We start from the raw sequence: 14,808 nt of genomic DNA on the forward strand, positions 1-14,808 counted from the left end.
ACTAGAAAAACAGGACCAGAGAGTCCAAAAGAGTACTGAAAAGGAAAGTGGCCTGTAACTGAAAACCGGAGTGTTGATACTCCAGGTTAGTCTCGCGCACTACTAATTTAGTCTCGTCCGAGACTCTTTTGTCAGTTCAGTACTTCAAGTTCCTACGGAATACTTAAACTGTGCTAATGAAAATAAATAAAACTTAGTTCACAGATATTTGTTAGTAGAAAAAGTTAAGGCAAACAGATTTACATTAACACGTTAATATCGTAAAAGAAATGGAAATTTAAAAAATGAAGAGGTAGCTAGGGGAAGGGGTTTTACGTGATGTGTTCCAGTTATTACGTTAAGTCCAGAGTCCTTCGGCGTGCAGCGGCACCATTTGATAAAAACTGTTTATTGTACGTTTATTGGTTTTCTTGATTAATTAAGTCCGAGGTCCACAGTCCGAAGTCCGAAGTCCAAAGACCAAAGTCCCAAGTCCAAAGTCCGTATAGTCGTACGTTTTAGTCAAGTTACCTTACTCATGTGGGTTTGGTAGGATAGGTCGAGTAAGGGATCGTCCAAACCTTAGGGCTCGAAAAGGTTCACAATTGGAATTACAACTTTTGGTGAGTAGGATTTTAGGTTTTTTAGTTGGTTTAATTAAAATAACGGTAATGCAAATAATGTAAATTACTATGGTGATTTTGATGTAGGTAAACAAAGATAGAGAAACAGGGAGAGAGTTAGTCATACTCATGCAAGAATCATTTTTCAGCAGTTTATATTAATATATCACTACATCTCTAATTCGTCTCGTGTTCGGAGACGACGTCGAGTATTGATCCCTAGCGCATGCCCATATCTCTGAGCCGCATCGCACTAGCATAAGGAATGGAACTAATATTTCATCTCTGGAATATCATTTCAGCTCCTAGCTCGATTCCACATCAGTTGGACAAATTGGGAGAGTGTCGACACCATAGAGTCGCTACGGAGACATTTTTGGGTCGCGACGACCTGCTCGAGCATCAAAGACTCAAATTTGTATAGTCTCAGTCATTTTGGGACCGGATGTCTAATCTATGCCTAATTCCTAAGTAGTGATTCTAGAATATTAAAGAGTCAATCCAATTTTCACACGAAGCAAAGATATAACCCTCCCCGAGGGATTAGCTCATGGTCATTGAAGGAATAATAAAACTTGCTGTATACATTAAGTAAATAAATGCAGGACAGGAATTAAACTAGAAAATAAATGACTGTTATTAAGGGTAAAATGACTTACAGTATTTAAGCTGCTAGAATGAAAATGACGGAATGTAAGTGCTGAAATAAAACTAACTAACTGCTAAGCGGATGCTAGAGCATGAAAATGCTGAAGGAGAATATCTGAAGACCCCCCCTACATATATATATAGGCTGATGTCTCATGAAGGATTAATTGGCTTTTGTTTGTTTGCTAATTGAAACGTTCAAACCTTTGAAAATCAAAGTTTTGTCTTTACCTATTTGTATTGTCTTTTACCTTATTAAGGTTTCGTCCTTTAGCCAATTTCAATTCAAACCACCTACTTTGAATTGGTACGTGTCTTATCCTATTGCAAGGTGGCACTAAATTGTGACCATCACTTGCCACCTGTGATATGCTGACTCGTCATGCCTTTTGGGCCCGCAGAGTGGGTCCACTTAGTATGTCCAGTGGCGGCGCCGATTTTGGCGTTTTTACAACTTTCGTCTTTTGCGTAGAGTTTATCGCCTCGGTCGCCTCGGCAGTTCACTAGCCAACGTTGGCACCAGATTTATCGGATGTGAGCTTCGGAAGTTTCTTTGCTTCTTTATATGTGGATCCATTCGCGACCGGTTTTGTTATTTTGGAAACTTCGGCTCTAGTCAGGCTTTGTTGGGCTTCACTGGGGTTGAGTGGGAAACTTCAAATATTCCAGTATTCCCGTACTTCGATGCATGTTTTATCATTATATTCATTATATAATTATTACATGATTATTAAACACATAATCGACCAAAATGCTATGTCTCTCGGGGTTTAATATTACAGTTTTGGGTGCTTATCAATTGCCTGTAAAGAGGACATATGTAGTAAACCATCTTTTAGATATGGTATCTAAGGAAGAAAACAATGCTTATCTGACATGCTGAACTCTTCCTATTAGTCAAAGAGTTCCAAAACAGGGAATCAAGAATCTCAAAGAAAGAAAAAATATGTAGCTAGTGTAACCTAACCAATAGGGAGAGAGAGCATACACGTAAAGAAAGAAAAAGAGGTAGCCAAAGAGTTCCATTGATGGTGGACACAAGTAGGAGGACAGACGCAAACACTTTAAAACAACTACGCTTAAAGCATGCTCAGCGGGTACATCTTTACCATAATGAAATAAAGAGGTCTTCCTCTGCTAAAACTGTAAAGATGTACAAGAAAAATCCTATCAAATGCATGTGTAAATGTGTACCTTCATGGAATCAACTATTTTGTTTCATATCTGCAGCATTATGAAGGTATGTGAATTTCGCTACAATAGTTACAAAAGCATCCCGCTGTGTCTGCATTCCCATCGGCCATCACTGTAGTGATATGCACAACATGTCAGAACCCTAGTAAGCATTGAAATGTGGCTACCTTATCATCACTCTGATCAATAGCCATACTAAATGCAGCTAGCATTGGAGCCCAGCAAACCTCCACCATAAACCTTAATATTGCTACATCTGCAACACGATAATAGATAGACCTACAATATCATAGAGAATGCACACTGTCAAAGAATTAGAAGAATGAGATAGCTAGGTACTCATTAGCATATACTATCAGAAGAATGTTGCGTCCACCCGTAAGATGAAAGCTCATTAGCATATGCTATCAAAACTTGTCCTAAGCTACTACTAGGACTACCATATACTGTAGTTTGTAGCTGGTGTACAACTTCTGGGAAGTAGTCCAGATAGCGATAGAAGGAGCAATTGACCCTTAACATCCTTTAGACGTTCATTTTGACTTGCAATCAAGAAGGTGCACGAATATATGAAAACTAATATAGAAAAATTTAGAAAACAATCAAACTGGGCTGGTGTTTGTGAATGCTTAAGAAAGGCTATATGTCGCCTGTTACCAATTTGTGACAGGAAAACCAGCTAAGATTAAAAATACAATACATAAATTCACCTAGGAAACACTCATTAGCTAATATAATTAAGTGAAAACACCCATCAGTGAGTAAGAATAATAAATAAATCAAACAATTAGGAAGAGAACCGATTTGTAATATTGAATGAAAGTAAAACTAATACTGTAGTATAAGTTTCCAATAAAACTTGAAGTAATAATGCATGCACAATATTGCATAGAAAAAGAAGATGCAACAAGAGAAAACATGACAAGAAGCATAAGATGCTAGAAGTGACCTCCAAGTAAACGACACATACCTTGGAAGTTAGAATTGGGTTGGATTAATATGATCAGAAATCAGAATAAGCCTTTAACAAGACTAACACTTCCATTACTTCTCAAGAAGAAGGTACCGGTATCATCAGAAAAAACACAAGAATTACTACTTGGATGACATAATGAAACTAAGCAACAAAACAAAGGAACAAAAAGAAAAATAACATGAACAGCTAAAAACTTCTAAGCAACAAAGCAATGGGAAATGGATACGTGTATACCTTGGAAATGTGAAGTCGACTGATATCCTTTAATGAACCAATGCTAACAAAATTGTCACCTCTTAGGGTAATGATCGTTGAAGACGAAACAAATGAAGAAACGACTAGAGACATGGGGATGGGTTTGAACCTTGAACGTGGGGGTTGGGAGTTCCGAAATACCTCCAAAATAACCTCAGTAGTTTCTTTTTAGCTAGCCCGTCTATTTACCTTGAGTTCGTTTAGAGCATCTTTAGGAGTGTAACCAAAAAAACACCAAATTTTTTAACCAAACCAAATACTAACCATCTTTAGGAGCAACATCAAATGACGCGGTTTTGGATAAACCGCGCCATATAGCCCACACGGTTTTCGTAAAACCATGCCACTGAAGCCCATCTGACAGGCCCAAGCCCACGCGGTTTTCCAAAAACCGTGTGGTTTTCCAGAAACCGCGTGCTATAATCATTTAACCCTCTTGATCCTGCGAGGTTCTCTTCATTTTTCATGTTCCCTCTAATCCTAAACTCATCTCCTTAAGCCAAAAAAATAAAAATAAACAACCAAAACTCTTGACGATTTTTCAATGGATCATTCATCTTCTGATTCATCATCAAGCTCGAGCTCGAGCTCTTCAAATGATAACACTGCAATTAAAACTCATAAATTAGTGGCTATTGCTCTACCTTTGGTTTCGACATCGTCTGAGTTTATTGCGTCAGCAAGAAGCGGAGTCTTCTTATAAACCACATGGTGGTACGAAGAAAGGAAGAAAATGCAAGAATCATTAGTACGAGGCAACACTGGCTCGTGTAATTGCTAACTACTTTGACGCAAATCCTATATTTCGTGACCACGACTTTTGACGCCGATTTCGTATGGGTCAGTCATTATTTACTCGTATTTTCAATCATCTTAACCATAATGTACCTTATTTTCAACAAAAAGTTAATAGTGCGGGTAAGTTTGGGATTAACCCAAAAATCAAAGTAATTGTTGCTATACGAATGCTTGCTTATGGGTCTTCAACTGATCTAGTAGATGCCATGTTACATGTTTCTGAGCCAACTGTTCATGAATGCATGCGCTATTTCTATGATGGAATTATTAGAATTTTTGGAGGTGAATACTTGCGCAAACTAAATACTGCAGATATTCAGCGTTTGGTCTGGAATGCTAGGAACATTGATTGCATGCACTATCAATGGAAGAATTGCCCATCCTCGTGGCAAGGGTCTCACACTAGCCATGTGCACAAACCAACAGTGATTTTAGAGGTAGTTGCTTCTTGTGACACTTGGATTTGGCATGCTTTTTTTGAAATGGTGGGTTCTCACAATGATCTTAATGTGCTTGACCGCTCACCAATATTTGATGATATAGTCAATGATGAAGGTATTCTGTAGGGGTCAAATTCATGATGTGTGACACCATGGGTGGTGAATGGTCCGAATACAGAATAGTGGAGAGAAGACCGAGTGCAGCAGGATCTAAGACGCGGCACGATACCCGCCGAGAATTGCGGGTATATGGCCGGGGGGTGGTGGAGTGGGAGAGGGAGGAAGAAGGACGACCGGTGCAGCAGATAGGAGCCGCGGAACCCTAACCACCGAGAACTGCGGTATACGACGTGGGACAAGTGGCAAGCTGAGAGACAGAGGATCAAGATGAATGAACGAACGAGAGGGAGAGGTGGAGGGAAAAGGATGTATAAAGACAAAGAGAGAGAAAAAGAAAAAGAGGACGGAGAGAAGAGTAAAGAGAAGACTAGTAATTCCATTGGGGGTAATTCTTGTAGTTACATTTTGGCGCCGTCTGTGGGGACCCGAAAACTAAAATGGCTACTGTAGTGAAAAGAGGAGTAGGGAGACCTAAGAAAGCCACAATTAGAGAAATGGTGGAGGAAACAGAGAGAACCGAGGTGGAAAGGGTAGGGGAGGAGGAAAGAGCAGGAGAGGAAGAGATATCTGACGTGGCGGACGCTTACCTGAACTTCTCGGGGAAGAGATAGTCGCCACTCTAAAATGAGAATGACGAGTTGAGAAAAGAGAGAGAGAGTACACATGGGGAAACAGAGCGGAGTAAGCATCGGAGCAGCGAAGTGGAAGGGGAAAATAAGGAGTACCCACCACCGGACGCAGAACCAACGGTGGGTGTCACGTTGGAGGTAGTACAGGCTATGATTGAGAAGGATAGGGAGATAACCCGCGCAGCAGAAAAAGCAAACCAGAGTGCTACGCAGAAGGAGGTTGCAAGCCTCAACAAAAATCCACTGGCGGATTTGATATGGAATTCGGAGGTGCCTAAGAGGTTCTCCCAACCCAGGTTTGAGAGGTATGATGGGAAGGGAGACCCGGCGGATCATTTGCACCATTTCCGGCAGCAAATGCCGTTGTGGCAGGAGAGTAAGTATGATGGGCTTCGCTGCATGATGTTCCCCGCAAGTTTAAAAGGGGGAGCCTCGGATTGGTATTATCGGTTGGCGTCGCGGAGCATCAAAAGGTTTGAAGAACTCGAGCGCGTTTGTTGACCACTTCATACACGAAAAAAAAGCGGTGGTTGATATCGGGCTCGCTCAACATAAAACAAAGGTCTGCTGAATCATTGAGAGAGTTTCTGTGCAGGTTTAAGGAGGAGACATTGAGAGTTGAAAATTTGGAAGAACATACCGCGGTAATAGCCTTCCAACACGGTTTGAGGGTGGGAACCAGGGTTCATGAGTCGGTTTCCAAAATCGAAATCACTTCGTTGCATGCTTTATATCCCAAGGTGGAAAAATACATACGCTACGAAGATATAATGCAGAGGAACGCAAAGGAACAAAAGAGAGCGGGAAAGGCAGTGCAGGCTGTCGACCGAGACGATCGGAAGGAAAAAAGCAGAATGGATGAAAGAGAGAAAGGAGGGTATAGAGGGGATAGCGGAGGGCCGGACAGGATCGGGATATCGCGGCAGAAGGGATATCCGGGAGAGGAAGCCATACCGAGAAATTGAACAGACACCGCTTAACAGACCCTTAGAGGAAATTTTGCCGCTGATTAAGGGGCAACAGTACTTTGAGGGTCCGCGGAGCACACCGGTGGCAATAGAAGGGAAGCCATTCTGTGCATATCATCAGATCAGGAATCATGCCACGAATAAATGTTATGCTTTGAAGTGGTTAGTGGAGAGAATGATTGAAAAGGGGATGCTCAGGGAGTTTGTCACAGAGGTTCGCCAAGCCGAGAGAGTGCCTGCTCCAGCTAGAATTCTAGGTACCATCAATGTCATCTTTAGTGGAGAAACCCTAGGGAGAAATGCACATAGAGAAAAGGTGAGAAGGACAGCGAGTCTACAGCAGGTGAACGAGGTCGTCAGCATACCGCGGTTAGTGGGGGGAATCGCGAAGGGTGAGGAAGGCATAATGTTCACCCCAAAAGACTTGGAATCAGTGACTTCCCCGCATGAGGATGCGTTGGTGATTACTATAGCGATGGGTAATTATCTGGTAAAGAGAGTGTTGATAGACTGCGGAAGTTCAGTAGATTTGTTGTTTAAAGGGGCCATGGAGGAAATGAATATCAGTAGGGAGCAGTTGAAAGCTCCTCAAACCAATCTGTATGGGTTCAATGGTAGCATGACAGAGCCTATGGGGGAATTGATGTTACCAGTTACAGCCGGCCCTACGACAGTGTTCACCAGATTTATGGTGGTGGATTCCAGCTCCTAGTATAATGCCATCCTAGGGAGAAAATGGATCCACGAAATGAAGGCCATCCCATCGACATTTTACCAGGTGATCCGCTTCCCAGCTAATGGGGGAACGTATGAAATAAGGGGGGATCAAGTGGCAGCACAGAACATCTATCAGGTTACAGTAAAAAATATGGTCCGCGGTACCAAAGGGGAAGGAGCCGTCACATGAAATAGGATCGGATATAGCGATTCTGAGGTGGCGGAGAGATAGGGGTGTCTGAAGCCTCCATTTGGGACCGAAAACTTTGGATGAGGTGGAAGTAGTGAACCTTGGGGTGGGAGATGAAGAAAAGTTTACCTCGGTGGGAGCCGACTTGCCGGAAGAATGGAAACGCAAGCTGGTGCAGTTTTTGATGGACAATACTGATGTATTTGCATGGGTAATCGAGGATATCACTGGTTTAGACCCTGAATATGCCTGTCATCACTTGCATATGAATAAAGATGCTAAACCAGTAAGACAAAAGATGAGGAGCATAAGAACCAAATATGCAGAAGGTATCCGCGAGGAGGTGGTACGGCTGAAGGAGGCGGGGATCATAAGGGAGGTAGAGTTTACGGAGTGGCTGTCGAATGTGGTCGCGGTGCCAAAAAAGAACGGTAAGGTTAGAATGTGTGTGGACTTCACAGATGTAAATAAGGAATGCCCAAAAGATTGTTACCCCATGCCTCGGGTGGATGAGTTAGTGGATAGAACGGCAGGATATAAGGTGTTTTCCTTCATGGATGCGTCGATGGGATACAATCAGGTCGCGATGTATGGGCCAGACCAAGAGAAAACCACCTTCGTGGTAGAGGGTGGCACCTACTGTTACACCCGGATGCCCTTCGGCTTGAAAAATGCCGGTGCAACCTTTCAGCGGTTGGGGGAAAAGATGTTCGAAGGCAAGATTCGAAAGGGGATCGAGATATATATTGGCGACATGGTGGAAAAAGTATGTCGGAGGAGGAACACTTAGAAGGTCTCCATGAGACTTTTGGCATACTGCGCAAGCATAAGCTGAAACTCAATCCCGAGAAATGCACCTTTGGGGTAACTTCAGGAAAGTTTCTGGGATACATAGTCACCCACCGCGGAATAGAGGCGAATCCAAAACAGATTCGGTCGGCTGATTGAGATGCCGCTCTCTCAGCAGAATGTGAAGGAAGTCCAAAGGCGGGTAGGGTCGGTGCACTTAACAGATTCATTTGCAAATCTTCAGACAAATGTCGCCCTCTATATCGTCTGCTGAGGAAAACTCCTGATTTCCATTGGACCGCGGAGTGTGAAGGAGCCTTCCAAGAGTTGAAAGATTACTTAGGGAAGGCACCGTTGTTATCACGACCAGAGCTGGGCGAGAAGTTGCATTTATATCTGGGAGTTAGTGAGTATGCAATAAGTTCTGTGCTAGTGAGGGTGGTCGACAAGATAGAAAAGCCAGTTTACTTTCAAAGTAAAACCCTACTGGATGCGGAGACCCGGTACGAGAGGGGATTGAGAAGTATGCTTTGGCTTTGATATTTTCAACCCTTAAGTTGAAGCCTTACGCCGAGCGCGATTCGGTGGTGGTAGTAACGAATCCGCCTCTCAAACAGCGTTGAAGGCGAGAAGTCGCAGTAGGATCTTTGAAGGGCGATGATTACTAAGTTCTTATGAGATTACGCACTCAGATCGGGACGGCTGAAAAGGCGCAAGCCATGGTGGAGTTTCGGCCGATTTCCAATGCAGAGATCCCACTTGGGAGAGGAAATGGTAATGGAATCGAGGGGGAGGTCACCCATGATCCTTTAGATCCTCGGGACGCGCGAATGGGTGGAGAGTTTTCACGGATGGTTCCGCTACGATCTGAGGAAATGGGATTGGGGTCGTGCTAGTAACTCGAGAACAATCGCTGGGAGCCGCCAATGAAAACGGGGTTTTGCGGCTTGAATAACGAATCTGAATATGAGGTCGTGATAGCGGGATTAGACTTGGCCAAAGATCTGGGGGTGAATGAGTTATCTGTGTTCTCAGATTCCAATTTGGTAGTTTGTCAGGTGAATGGAGGGTTCGCAGCTCGATGCCCTCGGATGGCGAGATACCTGGAAGTGCTACAGCGAAGGGCAAGCAAGTTCGACAAAATAAAGTTTACCCACCTAGGCCGCGGAGAGAATAGACATGCCGATGCTCTGGCGTATGTAGCGGCGGTGCTACCCGGATCAGAGGGTCGATCTATTGAAGTTAGAGTGTTGAGCAAGCCAAGTACATCAGATGAGGCTGGAGTTTGGCTCACTGTCGAGTGGGATCAGGGGTGGATGGAACCGATAAAGGCTTTTCTGAGGGGAGTGGAGATAGAGAATAAACAGGAGAGACGAAGAATGGAACAGCAGAGTCAGAGGTACACATTGCTTGAGGGTGACCTATACAGGAGGAATTTCAGCGGACCATTACTAAGATGTATAGGGCCGCGGCAGGCGCAGGAGGTTTTGGCAGAGGTTCATGAAGGTGATTGCGGGAGTCATTCCGCAGGGCGAACAACTTCCCACAGGTTGATATCACAGGGGTATTTTTGGCCTCATATGAAGAGAGACACCACAGAGTATGCCAAGAAATGCGAGAAGTGCCAGAGGTTTGCACCGCTCATACATGCTCCAGCCGAGCCCTTGCACAATGTGTTCAGCCCTTGGCCATTCTCCATGTGGGGGCTGGATATTGTTGGGCCTCTGCCAATGGCAAGCGGAAAAAGGAGGTTTATCTTTGGCGGCTACGGATTATTTTACCAAATGGGTAGAGGTGTGGCTCGCGAACAGGTTAAAGAAGAGAATGTAAAGAAATTCTTATGGGAAAATATCATCTGCAGGTTCGGGCTTCCCCATACCATTATCAGCGGATAATGGAACTTCGAGTTCAATCGGAGGAAAAGTGCACGAGAGTTTCTTCAGGCATTTAGGGTGAAGCAGGGGTTCTCAGCTCCCTACAATCCTGAGGGGAATGGTCAAGCCGAGGCGTCGAACAAAATTATAATAGATAACTTAAAGAAAAAATTGGAGGATCGTGAAGGTGCGTGGGCAGACGAGTTGAATCACGTATTATGGGCTTATCGCACCACACCGCGGACATCTACTAAGGAATCACCGTTCGCCATGGCATATGGAGTAGAAGCGGTCATCCCAGTGGAAATGATAGAAAAAACGACAAGAACCAAAGCTGTGGAATTGGGAATAAATGAGAGGATTTTAGCCACCGACTTGAATCTCATAGAAGAAAAGAGAGAAATAGCACGATCTGGTGGAGGAATATCACCGAAGGCTGCTGCCAGACAATATGACAAGCAAGTGAAGCCGCGGACTTTCCAAGTGGGGATTTGGTATCATGGGCGTTACTAACCGCCACTAAGAAAGAGAATGATGGTAAGTTGGGTCCCAACCGAGAGGGACCCTAAGCCCGGTCGAGAAGGGCACCGGGGAACTTACAAGCTAAAGACTTCAGCAGGGAAATGATAGAGAAACCATGGAATATCGAATGTTGAAAAAAAATTCCATGGCGGAGGAGTTTCTAGTTAGCTTTGTTTCTATTTTTCTTGTTAGCTGAGAGTAAAGATAGAAATGCTAATGAATAATGCTGTGTGAGAGAACATGAATTTTGTCTTTTGTTTATTGTAGTTCATTGAATAGAAGGAGGGTGGGGATGAAGAACAACAACATGGGGGCAAATTGAGCTGCCCCAACAGGCTTCACAGCCGAACAAGGACAGCGGGGGGGAAGAGCCCTTCGCGGACTATAAGTCCAAATCAAACTGGGGGCAAATTGAGTTGCCCCAACAGGCTTCAAAGCCGAACAAAGGCAGTGAGGGGAAGAGCCCCTTCATGGACTATAAGTCCAAATCAAACGGGGGGGGCAAGGCCTCTAACAGTTTCTTCCACGGCCGAACAAGGACAGGGGGAAGAGCCCTTCGCGGACTATAAGTCCAAATCAAACTCGGGGCAAATTGAGTTGCCCTAACAGGCTTCACAGCCGAACAAAGACAGCGGGGAAAGAGCCCTGCGCGGACTATAAGTCCAAATCAAACTGGGGGCAAATTGAGTTGCCCCAACAAGCTTCACAGCCGAACAAGGACAGCGGGGTGGAAGAGCCCGTCGCGGACTATAAGTCCAAATCAAACTGGGGGCAAATTGAGCTGCCCCACCAGGCTGCACAGCCGAACAAGGACAGCGGGGGGGAAGAGCCCTTCGCGGACTATAAGTCCAAATCAATCTGGGGTAAATTGAGTTGCCCCAACAGGCTTCACAGTCGGACAAGGACACCGGGGGGGAAGAGCCCTTCACGGACTTTAAGTCCAAATCAATCTGGGCTAAATTGGGCACTTCTAACAGCTTCACGTACCAACTAAAAGGTATGTGCAAAGAGGTAACATAAACACCAAGGAAGAGATCCCACTTTTGGGAAGAGAGTAAATAAAAGCAGATGGGTAAGGCATCATATTACGCTTCGCGTGATTAAGCCCAAGTTAAAAAAGAGTTTGTGGTCGGACAAAAGGTTTTGCTTTTACAACTCCCGATCTACATATTTTCCCGTGGAAACTAAAACCCGTTGGTCCGGTCCTTTTTTACAGTTCTTGAAGTCACCCCTTACGGGCAATTACCTTGGTAAATCCCAATGACAACAAGTACCTTTCAAGTTAATGGTCAACGGTTAAAACATTTTCACGAACTTTTTTGTCCCCGATGTGGAGGAAGTCCTTTTTACGGGACCACATCTATGAGGACTGACCTTGTCATTTGGTGTACTTACTTTCATTTCCATATACCGATAAGTACACCATTCAAGTAACCGGCCCTCCTTATGGAGTGTGTGGGCTGTAAGTACGGATCCTAAGTCCACAGTTCACATAATTCACGTTTTCCACTTCCGCGATGTTTTTCGATTTTTTGAGTCATGTTCCTCTATGGAGTGAATTATGTATTTATTGTTTTTCGTGTTTCTTATAGTAAACAAATAAAAATAAAGTAAAATTCATAAAAATCATAGACATAGCAATCCAACAAGTCTTGGGAATCGACTTTTAAACGACTGACGTTGTAAACAAATTTTTGGTTAAAAATTTGTTTTGGGGTGGGAAATCAGTCTTTCCATCCGGATTGCTCGAACTTTCTAGTTGTGTTGTTTAGGTCCATTAGTATAGTTCATTTGGGTTGGCGTTATCAAATTTAGTGTTCATTCGTTTCGCGATAACTTACGTCATGCACGCATTTACGCAGGCGTTTTCCACTATCTTATTCGTCACCCCGGGTTGGAATCGAGTGTTTTATGGATCATTGGATTGGAAATTCTCTCCTGATCATTTCCATATCTCATTCGCAAGAATCGACCGATAACGGCGGGAAATCTAGTTTGAAATTGCGCTAAAAAATCGAAAAAGTCGAAAAAACAATTGGGCTTGGGCGACTTCGGCTCGCTCATGTCAAGCGCCCGCTTTAATCAGAGCGCCGACCAGCTCAAACTCTGTAAGTCCAAAATCCAAAGAGCGGCAGCCGCCTTTTCCAAAACCAAGTCGCGACCTTCATCTTCTCCAGCCGCTTGAAACAAAATTAAATCCAAACCCTACCAACCTAAAAATAAAATAAAAAAAAATAAAAAAAATAATAATAAATAATAGAATATATCCAAATAGAAACACTACCCACGCCCATAATAGAAACTCAACACCAATCTTCCACAATCTCCAACCGATCCCACCATCGAAACCACCAACCAATTCGAAGTTTGAACCCGCCGCCCGAACCTACCATAACCACCACCGCTGTTGGTTTGGTTAGTTTTCATCAAACTCGCATCCACCACCATCTACAAACCCCAAATCAGTAAATAACTTCAATGGCGCAACGACGTAGAATTCTGCCGGAAAACGCGTTTGCTTCCGACAGTTTCGCGCCATTTTATGACGCGGAGATGTTTAAGCGAAATTGGAACGGACTGTGGTATTCGACAGAGGATTCCTACCACTATGATTTGGTGGAACAGTTTTATAAGAAACGAGAAGTGGAGGGAAATAGGATTTTCATTAGGATAGCAGGAACGCGGAGGGAAGTTACGAGACAGTTGTTGGCTGAGCTATTAGGAATCACCCCTGTAACCAACCTAGATACGACCATTCAGGAATCCAAGAATACTGCAGTTCCTGTTTTGATGAAAGATACGGTCATAGAGGGTGAATACAATACGATATCTCATTGCGTTCGCCAGACGACCCTGAGAACCAATCAAACCGGGTAAATTTCGGTGGATTGGTAAGAACGCCCCGGGAAAGACAAAGTCACGACATCGGACTTCGATGTGTCGTGACGTTCTCTGGAATTTGCAAACGAAGGAGTATAATTTCTGCATCCTTGATTTAATTTTGAATGTGATTAGAGGAGTGGGAAAGAGCCTGGCGCCTCTTCCCGTATTGATCACTAAGATTATGCTCTCATTTAGAGCCGTCGCTAGATCTGTTCCTATTAAGATCAAATTGCCCTCTAATGCGAGTATTTATAAGGAATGCATTCAAAAGACTTGGCCGTTGTCTGCAGAGACAGAAGTTGAGTCGGATGATGAAAAGGAAGATATGACATGGTTGGTTGACGATAATTTTGATAGTCATACTTCTAATTTAGAACGGATGATAATGCTGCAGACTGGTTTGCGATGCGGTTATCGTATCTGTGAAGATATTAGACATAGACAGATTGTACTTCGAAATAAGCAAACGGACCTTCGCACGGCAGTTGAAATGCTCGTAGAAGGGTCGGGGATGATATCTTGTCTAACATGGAGGTTATCCACAATAACCACCAAGCCCAAGATGCCGCGTACTCAAGGCGAGATGGATGGAAGCCGGCGTTTGTTCGGGATAGAGATGCTACGACGCATGCCACTCGTGGATGAGTCTGTCTCACCGAAGTCCGAGAGGCATGGCGTCGTCGCCCAAGCAGCCGGATGGCTCAAGCCATTCGACACCACGAGCCGATCTCCATCTCGGGGACCATTTTCTTCACACGCCTAGGTGTGCACCATCGGGCCAGGTCCTTTAATTACATTGTTTTATTGTTTTGTTAGTGGAATTTATTTTCAGTAGTTAGATTTGAGTATTAAGTTGTTTGTTTTAGATTGCTTGGATTTCATATTATTTTAATATAATTTATTTTGATTATCTTCGTATTATAGTTGTCTTGGAGTAAAAGTTGAAAATTAGCCGATATCGCGGCATATCTATGATTTTTGTAGCGGTAGCATGATATGTAGGAGAGTTTAGAAGTTACTATTCTAAACCAAGTTTAAAAGATACCAGGGTTGTTAGGAAATCAAAGACATGGTTAGTTCCGTTTTTGGGTTTGGCAGTTTCCTATTTCCGGAAATGGCCTTAAAACAATTTGGCAACTTGCCGATTCGTTTTGGAAACCCAGAACCTATTTAAACTTCCATCATACTACACTCACAACACAC

General features: G+C 43.7%; 1 protein-coding gene across 1 annotated transcript; it reads left to right on the forward strand.

Moving 5' to 3' along the window:
- The first annotated feature begins 6,805 nt into the window (after window positions 1-6,805).
- LOC147477810 (uncharacterized) lies at window positions 6,806-7,342 on the forward strand. Its single transcript, XM_086586085.1, has one exon. It carries the CDS (start codon window positions 6,806-6,808, stop codon window positions 7,340-7,342), a length of 537 nt encoding a protein of 178 aa, XP_086442211.1.
- Window positions 7,343-14,808: the final 7,466 nt, after the last annotated feature.

This window comes from Coptis chinensis, chromosome 9, assembly GCF_015680905.1.
Source record: "Coptis chinensis isolate HL-2020 chromosome 9, ASM1568090v1, whole genome shotgun sequence".
Lineage (NCBI taxonomy): Eukaryota > Viridiplantae > Streptophyta > Magnoliopsida > Ranunculales > Ranunculaceae > Coptis > Coptis chinensis.